General features: G+C 43.4%; 1 protein-coding gene across 2 annotated transcripts in view; it reads left to right on the forward strand.

Annotated features, from left to right (window-relative positions):
• Positions 1–15,923, forward strand: part of CCDC92 (coiled-coil domain containing 92) — a 343,506-nt gene that overhangs the window by 269,605 nt on the left and 57,978 nt on the right. For both annotated transcript variants that reach the window (XM_086942899.1, XM_086942900.1), the window contains exon 3: positions 10,430–10,471. In XM_086942899.1, coding sequence (XP_086799025.1) covers positions 10,430–10,471 — 42 coding nt within the window. The remainder of the gene's footprint in view (positions 1–10,429; positions 10,472–15,923) is intronic.

Here is a 15,923-nt window from a genome sequence, read left to right on the forward strand (position 1 = left end):
AAAGCCTAGCATAATATTTCACAGGAGTTGCTGGAATATTTTTTTACATTTGTAATTTATTTATTTATTTATTTAACGATTTTATATAGCGCTGGCTAGACCCGAGGGTATCAGAGCGCTTTACAGGGTAGAAAGTGGAAAACAAGTAACAAAATGGTATTTAGTACAAATATGAGCCAAATGTGATTAATGAAAAATCCATAAACAGAAAAATCAACAGTACATTTAGTCAATAACAGGAAAAGGATAGCTGTGTCATCGTGGGAGGCCAGGGATTGAAAGTGGAACGTTAGGAGGCAGGGAAATACCGAAGAGGGAGAGGGGGAGGAGCAGGCATGTAGGAAAAGGCAGTGATTGAAAGGGAGCCACTAGAGGAGGATAGGGAATGGGTGAAGGGGAAAGCCGAAAGAAGTGAGTCAGGAATGATGTGGAGAGAAACGTCATACTGTCCTGGGTATGTTGTGGGAACCTGAAAGGAGGCCGGAATTAAGGACCCCAGTATTTGTGGAGTAGGTGACGCTTGAGATCTTTTTTGAAGCTGGCGTATGAAGGGTTACAACGTAACTCCTTGGAGAGAGAGTTCCAGTTGGAAGGAGCAAAGCCGGAGAAAGAGCGAGATTGGGTGGATATCTTGTGAACCAAGTGGGGAACCAGGATGAGGGAATTGGAGCTCAGGTCTCTAGAGCAGCCAGCTTTACGAAGTTTTTGTGAGAAATACAGTGGGGTTTGAAGATGTAAGGCTTTGTGTGTAATGCACCCGTTCTTGTAGGAGGATCTGCCTTCGATGGGAAGCCATTGGAGATCTTTGAGGATAGGGGAGATGTGCTCAAACCTCTTGCAGTTCGAAATAAGCCTGGCCGCGAGGTTGAGGACAGACTTGATTGGGGCTAGTTGGACTTTGGGTGTTCCGGCAAGTAAGGCGTTACCATAGTCCAATTTCGAGAGGACAAGTGATTGAACAACGGAATTAAAGTCATCAGCAGGAATAAAAGGTTTGATTTTTTTAAGGTGATGTAGGGAGAAGAGAGCAGCTTTAGCTGCGTTTTTTATGTGGGGGGAGAGGCAGATGTTTTGGTCAAGGCTTATTCCGAGAGATTTAACTGAGCTAGAGGGGGACAAGGAGCAGTTGAGGGCTTTAAGGTCAGAGAACCAATGTTGCATGGGGAGCTGGTTGTTTTTGTGGACGAAGAGAAGGTAGAGCGGTTGACAGTATCAAAATCAGTCGAGGAGAAGGAGAAGGGATGCCTCCCCTTTGTCAAGGGAGTGATGGATGTCATCAACACTATTGAACATCGCGGATTCAGTGCTACAGCCTTTACAGAAGCCTGACTGTAGTGTGTCCAAGAGATTAAATGAGTCGATGTGTTTGTCCAGTTGAATCAAGGCGCATTTTTCGAGGGCCTTGGATAAAAGGGGAATATTAGAGATAGGGCGTAAATTGTTGAAGTCATTAGTATCAGCATTGGGATTTTTGAGGATGGGAGAGATTTGGCCGAGCTGGAGGGAGATAGGGACGCAGCCAGTGGCCAAGGAGGAGTTGATGATGGAAGTCCAATAAGGCGCAATGATGTGCTTTAAATCTTGAACGAGGTTGGCGGGGAGCGGGTCAAAGGTGTGAGAGGAGGGTTTAAGTTTAGTGATGATTTTGAGGACTTCTCGCTCGGTAACTGGGCTAAAATGAAGGTAAGACGCGTTATTTTTTAGCTGTGGACAGGGAAAGGGAAATGTTCCAGGGGGGCACTGGAGTGCTGGAGCGGGATAGAGTCAGGAGGGGGTGAAGGAGTCAGAGGAGACTTGGGTGGAAAGACCTGTAGTATAGATGAGCTCTCTGGTGGGGTGGTAAAAGGAAGGATAGATCAATCTCGGCAATTTTCTCAGAAAAGAAGGTAACAATTTCCTCACATCGATCGATAGAGGCAGTCGGTTTGGGATGGGCAGAAGCTGTTTGAATTTTGATAATTCTGAATAGTTCCCTGGGTCTATTCCTGGCTCTGTCAAGCTGGGCACGGAAGAAGGAGGCCTTTTCATTGAAGATTTGTTTCTTATAATTGGCCCTAGCACTTCTGAGGAGGGCAAGTTTAGAGGGGGAGGGATGATGTCTCCAAGTGCGTTCGGTCATCCTGAGCGAGCGTTTCTCACTGTTGAGATCAGCGTTGAACCAGGATTCGGAGGGCATGTTTTTTGGGGATTTTAATTTGGCCGGGGCAATTTGGTCAATGACCTCAATGATGGCTTTGCTGTAGTGGTCAGTAAGGTCATTAGTATTTAGTGAGGAAGGGGGAAGTTGAAGTTTTGCTATGATTTTATATTCCAGCTCACCCGGAGGAATCAAGTGAAGATTTCTGGTTATTTTCTTATGTTTAATATTTCTGGGGGAACGGAGCTGAGCAGCGTTGTTTATCGAGAAGAGGATGAGGTAATGGTCGGACCAGTCAATCGGGACATCCGTATTAATGAAATGTACATGAGGGTGAAGTACAATACATTAATGTATAATACGTTAGAGTAAAACATTATGAGAGCCGCAATTGGCACCAGGGTTGTGTTTGTGGAGAAGTGTGGCTCAATGGTTAGTGCGGCAGACCCTGATGCAGAGGTCTAGCCTGGGACCAGGGTTCAATTCCCCGCCTCGGCGGGTCTTGGGCTCAAAAATTCCACGGACCTGATAATTCTCGCCTGGGTGCCTATTCCAATCATAGAGTTCCACTCTGCAACTCTGGGCAATAGCTTGCTTAATCTCCACAACGGCCCCTACAACGCTAAGGATGCCTGGCCTTCACCCTGGGGATGCCCAGGAGTGGACGCCTCACAGGGAATGCCAGGACGGGTTCCACAGCGGTATTCGTACAAGCGCCTTGAGACCCTTGCGGGTAAGTAGTGCGCTATACAAGTATCAATTTACAATTTGTGTTTTCAGTTTTCATCTGAACAGTATACGGATGGGACATTGAAGATCTCTGAGGGAAGATTATTCCTGACACTAGGTGCCAGCACTGTAATCTCTTATCGACTATGCTCTAGATCTTGGTATGACTAGGATGTTTTCATCTCTGGAGTGGAAAGGATGGGACGGTTGTGTTTTAGTCATCTTGTCTTGGACTTATACTGGAAAGTTTTTTACAGAACACTTAAAGGTAAGGCAAATAATCTTAAATTAGATTTTTTCTGCCCTGGAAGCTACGAGAGGCTTTTTATTTGGACTTTAAGAGTTGAAACATTTGACATCTCAACACTGCCTAACCTGCCGTGAGGGGAACGGCCAACGTGATTTGTAAACTTACCCCTGCTTCGCTCTGCTCCACAACCGCGCCGTGAGGGAAACGGCCAGCGCTCACATCGCCATCCACCGCCATCCACCGCCATCCACCCGGTGCAGCAGCAGCTGAGGAACTACATCACCCAGCTGCCCCGGGGGTGGACGCGGCGGAAGTGACGACGGACACGCGCCAGGAGGCGCTTCATCAGCAGGGAGCGCCGAAGCGCTCTGGGGACATCTCAACACTGCCTAACCTGCCGTGAGGGGAACGGCCAACGTGGTTTGTAAACTTACCCCTGCTTCGCTCTGCTCCACAACCGCGCCGTGAGGGAAACGGCCAGCGCTCACATCGCCATCCACCGTTATCCACCGCCATCCACCCGGTGCAGCAGCAGCTGGGGAACTACATCACCCAGCTGCCCCGGGGGTGGACGCGGCGGAAGTGACGACGGACACGCGCCAGGAGGCGCTTCATCAGCAGGGAGCGCCAAAGCGCTCTGGGGACATCTCAACACTGCCTAACCTGCCGTGAGGGGAACGGTCAACGTGATTTGTAAACTTACCCCTGCTTCGCTCTGCTCCACAACCGCGCCGTGAGAGAAACGGCCAGCGCTCACATCGCCATCCACCGCCATCCACCGCCATCCACCCGGTGCAGCAGCAGCTGGGGAACTACATCACCCAGCTGCCCCGGGGGTGGACGCGGCGGAAGTGACGACGGACACGCGCCAGGAGGCGCTTCATCAGCAGGGAGCGCCGAAGCGCTCTGGGGACATCTCAACACTGCCTAACCTGCCGTGAGGGGAACGGCCAACGTGATTTGTAAACTTACCCCTGCTTCGCTCTGCTCCACAACCGCGCCGTGAGGGAAACGGCCAGCGCTCACATCGCCATCCACCGCCATCCACCCGGTGCAGCAGCAGCTGGGGAACTACATCACCCAGCTGCCCCGGGGGTGGACGCGGCAGAAGTGACGACGGACACGCGCCAGGAGGCGCTTCATCAGCAGGGAGCGCCGAAGCGCTCTGGGGACATCTCAACACTGCCTAACCTGCCGTGAGGGGAACGGCCAACGTGATTTGTAAACTTACCCCTGCTTCGCTCTGCTCCACAACCGCGCCGTGAGGGAAACGGCCAGCGCTCACATCGCCATCCACCGCCATCCACCGCCATCCACCCTGTGCAGCAGCAGCTGGGGAACTACATCACCCAGCTGCCCCGGGGGTGGACGTGGCGGAAGTGACGACGGACACGCGCCAGGAGGCGCTTCATCAGCAGGGAACGCCTCTCGCACCCGCGAGTCGCGCGCGGGAGAAGCCCGGGAAAAGGGCGGGCCGTCTGTGGCCATCCGTGGACGACTGTGGTCGGGCGGGCCACCCCCCTAAGATTTGTTTAAACGTACGTATTACACTCAGGCACAAATATGGGTGACTTCACTGCTACAAACACCCATATTGATATATCTTCTCAGGGTGCTGATACCTCTGCCTCCGTCTCTCTCATCACATCTTTTGAAACATTGATTGAAACTGCTTTTAATGAAATTGTAGAGACCGAGAGGAGGTTCTCCATGGGCTCATTTGTCACCAACAACATATCGAGTGTTACTAATTGTGCACATGGAAATATCCATATTATCCCTGAGGTTACTGTGGTTAAGCCATTACTTCCGTCTGTAGATGTGCCCATTGTTTTGGAAGACGAAAACACTGTTACCTATATAGCTGCAGATTCTATCCCTTTTACAACCGCTGTTGCTAGTTTACAGCCGGTACTGTCATCAGCACCTCCAGTGCCTCCGCAAACAGAAACTATCCTTATTAGCACAACTGTTTCCCAGGATGATGTTATTACTCTGGATATTACGGATTCCAGTAGTAACAAACCGGGAGGGGAAAAAAGAAAAAGAGGTACTACTAAGCAAAGCGCTAATAAAAGGAAACAACCTTTAACGAATAAAAGTCAGCCTACCCCCCAAAGCTTGTGGAACAAACAAAAATCCTTGGGGGCAGTAACTGTTCCTTTGGAGGAAAAAGACTCAGCGTATATAGATAGCATTTCTCCCTCGCCCACCATTCACCCCAGTGGGAATTTTAATACTATATGGACCCAAACAACATTAATGGGAGATAATTATAATCTCTCCAAACAAAATGGGAACCTTATAGAAACTATAGTGGACACTGTTTTTAACCGATTGGAAAAACTTATGATCAGCCAGTTTAATAATGTTTTTAAAAGATTGGACAGATTAGATAACCTGGTTAAAAACGATGAAGCCAAAAGGAAGGGGTCTATTATTTTGGATCAAATTAGAGCCGACCGTCTCCTAAAAGAACTTGAATCCCTAAGCAACACCCTATCACTAAAAACACAGGACGCCCGTATTACATTGGATGAGGGCACGAATAACTTGGGAACATCATCACCGCCCATCATACAACCTACAACCCAACCCCGAACTGTTAACACAGGGGTCAAGTGTGCAAAACCCAGTATAGCTGCTAAAACTATCCCAACCCCTGCACCTAGGAAAACTACCCCGTTGGTTACTATCAACAAAAACGCCATCAGTAAGGATGACGGCCTTATCCAACCCACTACAGCAATAACATCAACTGTAGATAACAACAAAGGTACCACCCAAGCAGGGTCCAACAGGCCTCGCAAACACGAAGGGCCTGTTTTACCACTACACTTGCCACCGGATGCCTGTCCGTTCGTTCTGGTTTTGGCAGGAGTACCAGTGCTGAGGGAGGATCAGGGGGAAACCTGGGTACAACTACGAAACAAGTGCATAGACTGGCTAACTAAATACAAGGGTGTTGGATATGATATATCAAGAGAAATCATATCGGTTCGCAGGGTGTCTTGGATTGGACCACTACCTAAAGATAAGGACGGGGATTGTATAGTTCTTAACTTTAAAAACCCAGGGACCGTAAGACATCTGCTTAACATAAGTGGTAACTGTTCAGCCATTTCAACGGTTGCAACTATGCTACCTTTAAGCTATTTTTACAGACAACCCCCTATGCATTTTCGACCGCCTTTAATGCACTTTCACCCTCCACCCAGGTATTTTCAGCCATCTGCTATGCAATTTCAGCCAGTTGCTTTCCCTTTTAATACATACAACAGGTTTGCACCTTTGTCAGGTTTGGATATGTTAGATTGACCCTCTCCGATTAAGCCAGCTAACTCAGTCGTTCCATCACCAACTTTCATCAATGGAAATCAGGAAGCCTCACATTCCTTGACAGGGATTTCAGGTAGAGGCCAATCTATGAATAATAACCCCTTGGATTCTGTACTTTCTCTTGTAAGTTGGAACATAGCGGGTCTTAACTCCAAACTGAAAATTAAAGAATGGTCGGACTGGGTTAATAACAATTGTGACATACTGTTGCTTCAAGAGACTTGGTGCATAACTAACCCCACAATGGAGGGCTTCTGTTGTTATAACTTAAAGGCCTCAGCTTCATCCATGGGACGCCCCAGTGGGGGGCTATCTATTTGGTCTAAGATACAACCCGGGGTACAAACCAAACAGATCCCAACACCAGGCAAATGTTTTATGGCTGTGAAATACATTAACAGGATGATTTTATGTATAATTAATTTTTACAATAATGACTTTGTTAACCATCCCAATGGAAACTTTTTGTCTTTGTTTAACTTTATTGAGGATATCGTGGAGGGGCTGAAGTATGGGTCCTTTGACGGTATTTGTATAGGAGGTGATTTTAACGCTCATATGTATCGCACTAGTGCCCCATGTCGTAATGGTGAGGAGCTGAAGAATCTATTAGCATCTCGTAATTTAGCAAATGCTATGGAAATTTCTGGAACTAGTGCTGAAAATATATTTACACCCACCTATATAGGTCAAGGCTGCGCCTCCACGATAGATTATATATTTCTTTGTCTGGAACTAGTGCTGAAAATATATTTACACCCACCTATATAGGTCAAGGCTGCGCCTCCACGATAGATTATATATTTCTTTGTCCGTCCCTGTGTGATATAATTCGAAAAGCTGAGGTTATCAGCAGCGCATATAGTGACCACTACCCGCTCAGAATATATCTAGACAATCCTCAGACCATAAAGGCTGCCTTGAGATGTGAGAATGGGCCACAAAATCTGGTACTGTCTACCGACAGACTAAGATTAATATGGAAAGGGGTGGATAATAAAGTTATCCTAGCCAAGGTAATTAAAAAGCATCCTCTGTTAATAGAGACCTGCTTGTCACTTGATAGTACTGGCAAAGAACTGGTTGTTGCATTTAGTAATCTTTGTGGGGCAGTTAGAAGGGAATCTTCTAAACCATCTAGGCCCAATATAGATCACAGCCCTCGCTGGTTTGACTCCGCGTGCTCAAAGGCCAATAGGGAACTGAGGGCAGCTCTACAACAAAATCCTAGGGATTTTAACCTAGTGAGAGAATTAAGATCTAAATATAAACCTGCCCTACGGATAAGATCGGAGGCTTTAGTGGTCAACCACTGGGAGTCACTCACGCGGACTGCTTCGCTAAAAGACACCGCTGGGTTTTGGAGAGAAGTCAAATCACTCAGGTCTTTTGGTTCAAACATCCAACCAATTAACTGTAACATAAATGGAGAGGTCTGGGTGGAGCACTTCTCCAAAATCTATAACATAGCAGCCCCTACTATAGATTCTGCATCCCTATTAAATAATGCAGAACAACTGAACTTTTCAATATCTGAGGTTGAGGATGCAATTTTGGACAGTGCTAGCAATAAAGCCCCTGGCCCTGATGGTCTATCTATCGACCAGATTAAATCGGAAATTAACTTTTGGGCCCCTCTATTATGCAACCTATTTAACAATCTGACCGACAGCTCCATTCCCGAATCCTGGTCGAACAGTGTCATCGTACCAATATTCAAGAAAGGTGACAGGGCCGATCCGGCCTGCTACCATCCGATCTCACGGATCGACAATACATTAAAAGTCCTTGGTAGGGTACTATTCAAGAGGATAAGGGAATGGGCCGAGGATAATAATGTGTTACATTGCAGCCAATTGGGGTTTAGAAGCCATGTGGGCACGGTTGAGCAGTGTCTCAACTTGAACCTAATCATGGCCAAATATATTATCGTTAAAAAGTCCCCTCTTTATTTAGGTTTTATGGATTTGAGTTCCGCTTTTGATTTTGTCAATCGCTCTAGGTTATGGTCACGATTGCTCGCTTATGGTTTAGATGATTCATTAGTATATTTACTTTCATATCTACATAGGGACCTTAAGGCAAGAGTACGCATTAACAATGATGGTGAATTATCTGATGATATTTCCATTAGAAGAGGAGTCCGACAGGGCTGTGTACTCGCCCCTTTGCTTTTTATTTTATATATTAATGGACTGAGCCCTGCCCTGATAAAGAACTCCAAGGATGTTCCAATTATAAATGGTTCCCCCATTACTACCTTACTCTATGCGGATGACGCAGTATTAATGGGGCGTACCCCAAATGCTTTGCGCTCACTAATCACAGGGTTTGTTGTTTTTATGTCTGATTTAGGTTTAAATACCCATTTTAAAAAATCATTTATCATGAACTGTGGACCGAAAAGATACAACATCCTCCCAATTAAAAGTGGTGAAAATGAATTAAAATGCACTAGCACTTTCCCCTATTTAGGTTCATGGCAGCATCACACTGCCCACGCAAGAAATAAGATTGGTAAATCAATTAATTCAATTTTATCTCTTCGTCAACCGAGAACTGCTGATGTGATTACCCCCCTGTTAAATATTTATCGTACCCAATGTCAGCCAACTGGGACATATGGATCTGAAGTGTGGGGTTATTGTAACAGCATGCCTTTGCAGTTGGAGGAAAATAGATTTTGCAGGAACTGTGCGCCAACATTCATTTGTCACCAAGAACTTATGTTGCCTTATATAGCTGATTTTATTAGGTCAAGGCCTACGCTTTTTTGGATAAAAATATGGACAAATCCAGCGGCTTCCTTGACCCGCAGCATAATTTCAGATTGTCTATCACATGAACGATCTCATCTCATACCTTGGCTAAATGCGGTCAAGACTAGCCTGATTAGCGTGGGACCTGGCTCTTTGTTTAGCTCCCCAAATACTATTGTCCCCGCCCACAAGAATAATGTAAAACGGGCACTGTTTGAAATATATAAAGAGGAACGTATGAGAACTGAAACAATGAAACCAGCTATTATTAAATATCTTCCACTAACTGAGACAGGTAATAATATTTTAAATAAACCATACAAGCCCTGTAGATATTTGTCAATACCAATAGGAAGATGGAACCGGAGCCTTTTATTTAGGTTCCGGGATGGAAGTATTGTAAATTTACTGAGTTTCCCACTCGGCTATAATAAGAATCTAGAAGAACTTGACTGTCCGTGCTCTGTCGGTGGGAAACAAAGTTTACTGCATTACTTTATTTTCTGTGGCCATTATAAATTTTATATCCATCATTATCTAATGCCAATCTTTAGAAAATACAACCTAAGAGACTTTAAATTGGCATTGAAATTTTTGCAAATGTTACCAACTGATGATGTTATATTCACTGTAAGCTGCTTCATAAAAGCCTGTGTGAAATCGAGGGCAAGTATGGAACATGCATAATGGCCTATGGATGCATAACGCACTTTAAATTCCAAATACAAATTGTATAGAGGTTTAATTATATGTATGGAATCAATGATTATTGGTATTAGCTAAACTGAAATTTATGAATGCATTTCTTAATTGTTTAATGTCTTATATCTTGTATCATGCACTTTACGCCACATATGCTGCTCATGCCAAATTGGGCTATATTTTTTAACTTTTATATATGTTTTTATGTATTTTAAATATTTCATTCTGTATGTACTTTTATGGATTTATCACAATCCGAATAAAGATCATTTCATTCATTCATTCATTCATTCATTTGACCTCATCTTTGAGACCGGACACAGGTGGCTAATATGTCCAGAATTTCTTTACCAAGTTGCAAAAGCATGACACGTTAGTCCCTGAGAATTCATATTGCACTTCAGGAATGCACAAATAGGTCTATAAAAATAGTTTTCATAGTTCTGTTGAAGTTGAGTCTCACTGTGGCATATAAATAATATTAAATGTTTAATTCATCAATTTATTTTTCAGATTTAACATACGAGTTGACTCTAAAGAATTCTGACTCTACAGGTAAGAAGTAAATTAAAATATTTCTGTGCAGTTAATTTATTATTAAACAATTGGATATACCTAAAAAACTTAACCCAACATTCACTTTTTATGGAATGGGCAGTAATCTTTGAAAAGCTGGATTTAGTACAAATGTTGTTTCTAGTGAGAAAGGTTATTTTTAGTTTCGGATAATAGAAAAAGGCAAACCTAGAGCTGGCTAAAAGCTTTTCAGGACAACTTTCACCCCTGGGATATGGTGACCATCCATGCACAAGGAATCCCACAGATTCCCCAGTGTGAGGGACCACTGTAATGTCTAGTATTAGTTACTATTGGGATATAAGGATGTTCCCAGCAAAAGGAGATCATTTAGGATAGCCTCACCTTGGGGTACACAGTTGATGGCTTCTGTGCTCTCCCTCTCTGGGGTGAGCAAGACCACCACGTTTCCTCCCAGTCTTCCACACATGCGTACTGATTGGAGTGAGACTGCCTAATCCCCATGGAAGGGAATATGGTGGCTACCAGTAATTTCTTGTGAGTCCACCGCCACAATACCACAATCTGACTTTATCAGTTGATATGTTTGAACTGGGCAAAAATTAAGGCAGACGTTCTGTCATCCAGTCAGTGAAATCCTACTTCACCCCCATTGGGGATTTGATTCACTACTGGACCATCCGGCATTTCTCCTTTGTTTCCAATCAGAAACTCTCACACTAAGATATCCCCAACATTTAACAGTAGTTCTGCTTGATGGTGCCCTACTTATGTTACCAGCACAAAAGCTAGGCCTTTAAATCTGCTTGTTAGTATGTTATTCTTTGTTCTTGTCAGCTGGGGCACAAGCAGGTTTCAGGGAAGATCAGTATTGTTTTCCAGCAGTGTCTGCTAATGTGGCAATCACAGTGTACCAGTATGTTCTTATCAGTGCACAGTCCCATATCATGTCGAAGAAACCTTTTACTTCCTCATTACAACTGGAGCACTTATGACTCGTACCTTGGTGCACCTGCTAGTACGCTGGGCTTTAAATACCTTTCGTGTAAATATTTAAATTTTATGAGTTTGAATCTTGAGTTTCTGGAAAATCTATGACTGTATTTTAATGATTTATTCAATACAATGCTGTGTCTGTGGGTTGTTTGTTCAAGTCTGAAATCTCATTAGGTCTGCATGTGACTGTGTCCCATGTGCTTTTTACAATGATACTACCATTTTCCTACTGTCTCCATGCATCATAATCGTATGTTGCACGTTGTTGATCGTTAGGCCATTTGCCTGGCTCACCCAGAATTTGAGTGCAGCCTGTATGATCGATCAAAAAACAGGAACTTACCCTTAATGTCCTCATATTCCTGGTGTATTCCCAATGTGAACTTTATTTTTGTATAGGTCGCTCACTAGGGTGATCCTGGCTGCCATCTGGCCCCATATGTCGGCTGCTCTAGTCAACTCTTCTAACTTTCTAAAACACCATAAAGCGATTTCACATGCATATTCAGAGGTTTCATGTGGCAGTTTGATGCTCCTTTGCCAGCAATATCCAGCAGTTCAGTCGGCGTAAGATAATTAGAATTCATAAAAGTATCACATATCAATGCCTCCACCATTGTAAGTGGTTGTATAACAGTCTCTAGTGTTTGTGCTTTTTCTGTGGCAACCTAGGTGAGCTATTTAGTTGGCAAGCTTAGTAGGCCGATGCAACTATATGGTACTGCACATCATTTGAGGGTCCCAAGCCCCCTAGGTTTTTCTGGTAAATCAACAAAAGCAAGTGCCCAAATATTCATGTTGTATCGTTTCCAAATATTCCTGATGTATCAGGTCACTGCTGCATTAAACATAGCTTCTATTGATTTTAAAAACAGGTGTTGTGGAATAGTATTTGTGAACAGTTAGCTTAGACACAAGGATAGCACCAAGAAGTAGTAGCACAGAATTAGTTAGTATCCCAGAATACAACTAGTGTAACTCATCGTGAGCTGGGAATACTGAATGATTAACTGTTTTATTGAGAAAGTGTAACAAGTTTGAGATACTCGTGTAACTCCTTGGTGCCATGACCTTACGTAACTTAGATAAACTATATCAGGGGAGCAGCAGAAGCTGAGAAAGTATCCAGGCCTCAAAAATCATAAAATACGATACAAGTCATACAGGTCTAGTGACCTGAATAATCTACTTAACCTAACTGTAATGCCCTCAGCCCATAAATTGGTTTCAAATTGTTGGATCCTGGACAAATATTTTATCTAGCTGCTTTTCTCTTCACTATCTCATGAGGGTACTGTCACATATGTGAGTTTAGCATGTCTGATGTGCAAAAGACTATTTTGTTTGATTTAATAGACTACACATTTGCTCCATGTATAATATGAATCAAGCCCACATATAGGGTGCACATACTATGACCTGCCTCTTAGTTCACCAGTAACATCATTGTAATCAAGGCAGGGGCAGGAATGTTTAAAAACTCACTTTTAATAAATTTATTGCTAAAGCATGATATGGTAGCACACTGCCATTTGCAGTCAGGACTTTTTGTATTGAAATGGCTACATACTTTCCCCACCTACATGCAGTTTTACTGAAAAAACTATATTCTAGCCAAATCATATTGTTTGGAAATTGGGTTTTTGCAAATATTTAGCATTTGCACATTGCCATTTAAAGTGTTCTGATTTGTTTTGATCCTTTAAAAATCTTTGTTTCCATCACCCTTCTGAATTTTCAAAAATGTGGTTTCCTAATTGCGGATATATTTGAAAATATTTCTTCCGTTCTTTTACAAGCTATTTAAATGTTTTGTTTTAGAAAACAAACTGACATCATACAGCCTTTCAGATTGACAGGCACTTCACTTAACAAAATCCTCTAATTTTGCAGTCAGAAAAAAGAAAAGTAAACACCAATCTCCAGGACAAAATAACAAGAAATTTAAAAGAAGACATAAGCTGACATTTGACCTCTGTCTTTTACTGCTAAAGTGACAAGATACAAACAAGGGATAAAGACATATGTATTGCTCATTCAGCTTCTGAAGTAACAGAACAACTGTTATTTGCCAGCTCCACCTCTCTCGCCAGAACGGCTAGTAGGACCTAAACTTAGCTCTACCTTATAAAATCTGACTTGCCATAGTGAATAAATGAGTAGACGTTGCGAGGCCTGGACTATCCAAGTTGTTTAGTATGCATAGCAATCACGTGCCTGTATAACCTTGAAGCTTAATAGATCATCAGCGCACAGGTGCATGTTCATCTTATTCTGGCTAGAGACAGGCTTCCAACCCTTGAGAAAGAGTGAGAAGATAGGCATTGTGCAATGAACAAAAACTGCATAGGCGTGATGTGTACAAAAGAAAACTCTAGGGGTTAGACGTTTCCAGAGCCACAAGGATCTCCAAGAGTGAGTTGCCATATTTTATATTTATAACACTATAGATGCACAGTTAGTGGAGACTTTATGTAGACTGGGGCTACAGTGCTGTGTCCCATAGGAAGCTGCTCTTTATGGGTGCGGCTTTGGGTCTAGCCTTGAACTGACCATTGAGTCTTTCTCCTCACACCAGTACAATGCAAAACAACTCAAAGCAAAGACAACAATCTGAAGCATCTGATGGGTTGTTTGTTTGTTACAATTGTCCTTTTGTTCTGTATGCACTATAATATTATATGTGCTTATTTTTATCAGTAGTATTTCTGTTACCTCTGACTCAGGGTTTTGCAAAATCATCTGTTTTTAGAGTGTAATGATTGCACCTGTGTCCTAAGGATTCAGAACCTGGGCTTCGAGACTCCAACTGTCATTGCTGGGTTGTTTTTTTCCCTAGTAATGGGCACATGCTGGATGGAAATTTGGCTTCCTCACATAAATACCCAGTTATATAAAAGTACCATCCATCACCTCTCTAAGAGAGCACTTTACCATACACAAAGTAGATGGCAATAACCTTACGCACTCCTACTCTGCATTAAAAAATCGTTTTTTTTAATGCCGGACATAAATAACACGCTGTTCCAGTACCTTGACTAGATTTATCAAGGATATGTGTACCAACCTTGCTACAGTACTCTCAATGTAAAAAACAAAGAGAGTGAAAATGGACTAGCTTCAAAAGATTAAAGTAACACTAACATGTAAAGTAGCACTAACATGTGCCAAGTTCCATTCATCTTCATCTATATACTCATCATCTACAACTTGTGCAAAGCACTAAAGACGGGTTTCAGCATGCTGTGAGTCAGAGGCCAGGTGGGTTTCCAGAGTTCCTCATTAAGCAAAAATCTGATTGGTGTGGGAGCAGCCAGCCAGGCAATAACTTGTTTCACACAGAAGGAAATTAACAGCATTGACTATTCCTCCAGATTCCCAGAACCTCTATTTCTGAGTAATGCTTTTTAGAAAACATTTTCTTCAATTCCACTCTTCTGCTGAAGTTGATGTCAAAGTTCAAGCACAGCAAAGTAAAGATGAATTGTCTGCACAGGAGGCTTGTCTGTAGGCCATATTCTACACCTTAGTAATAGTGAAAGGCAGAGTAGAAATGAATACCGCACCTTTGGAGCAAACTGACACCTTCACATACCTGGGTGTAACGATGGATAAGAGGATTAATTCGAAGCCTTAGATAGATTTACTAGCCCTTAGGCACAATCAATAAGCAGGGGCCTTTTTAAAAGAGTACCGGCTGTCTTACACCAAACGGTAGGTCCAGCATTAGCCATATATAATGTGAAAATTAGGGTCTCCATAATTTATGGGGAAGAACTGTGGGGCTTCAAAAATCTAGCCCCCTTAGTTCCACCCCAAAATAAGTTTTTGAGATCATTGACTGGCCTTCCCCAATCGTCCCCCCTCACACCTCTATTTTTAGATTTGGGATGCATTTCCATTGAGGAGGCAGCGGGCTTTAGACCCCTAGCGTATTGGAGACTTCTATGGACAACCCCTGAGTTAGTACCCTATGCCAATGCAGTTAAGCATATCAGAGAAGCGTATATGTCTTCAAAAATCAACTGGCTGAAAAAAATCAAGGGCACACTATTTGACATGGGGTTTAGGCCCTTGTGGGAGGACCCAGAAGGGAACCAGTTCCCATCAAACAATGAATTTAAATCTCTATATAGGGACATGGTCTGTCATAAGTCCATGTCACTGGTGGACGGCGCTTCCCTGACAGGCCTCTTTTTAGATCATAAGTATGAATATAGGTTGGAGGCCTATTGGGATGTCATTATGAGACCTGGTGACAGGAAACTGTATCACCAATTTAGAGTGGGCACCCTCCCCCTAAAAACCTTTACGGCAAAATGGGGAGATGGAGATACAAAATGCACTGTGTACACATCTCAGGAAGAGTCTATACTCCGTGTATTATTTGTGTGCCCTGCATATAAGGGTCCCTGCAACAAATGGCTAAAGCCGATCTGTGTAAACATTGGCGCAAGATCATCCCAAACAGCAT

The sequence above is a fragment of the Lissotriton vulgaris genome, chromosome 11 (genome assembly GCF_964263255.1).
Source record: "Lissotriton vulgaris chromosome 11, aLisVul1.2, whole genome shotgun sequence".
Taxonomy (NCBI): Eukaryota; Metazoa; Chordata; class Amphibia; order Caudata; family Salamandridae; genus Lissotriton; species Lissotriton vulgaris.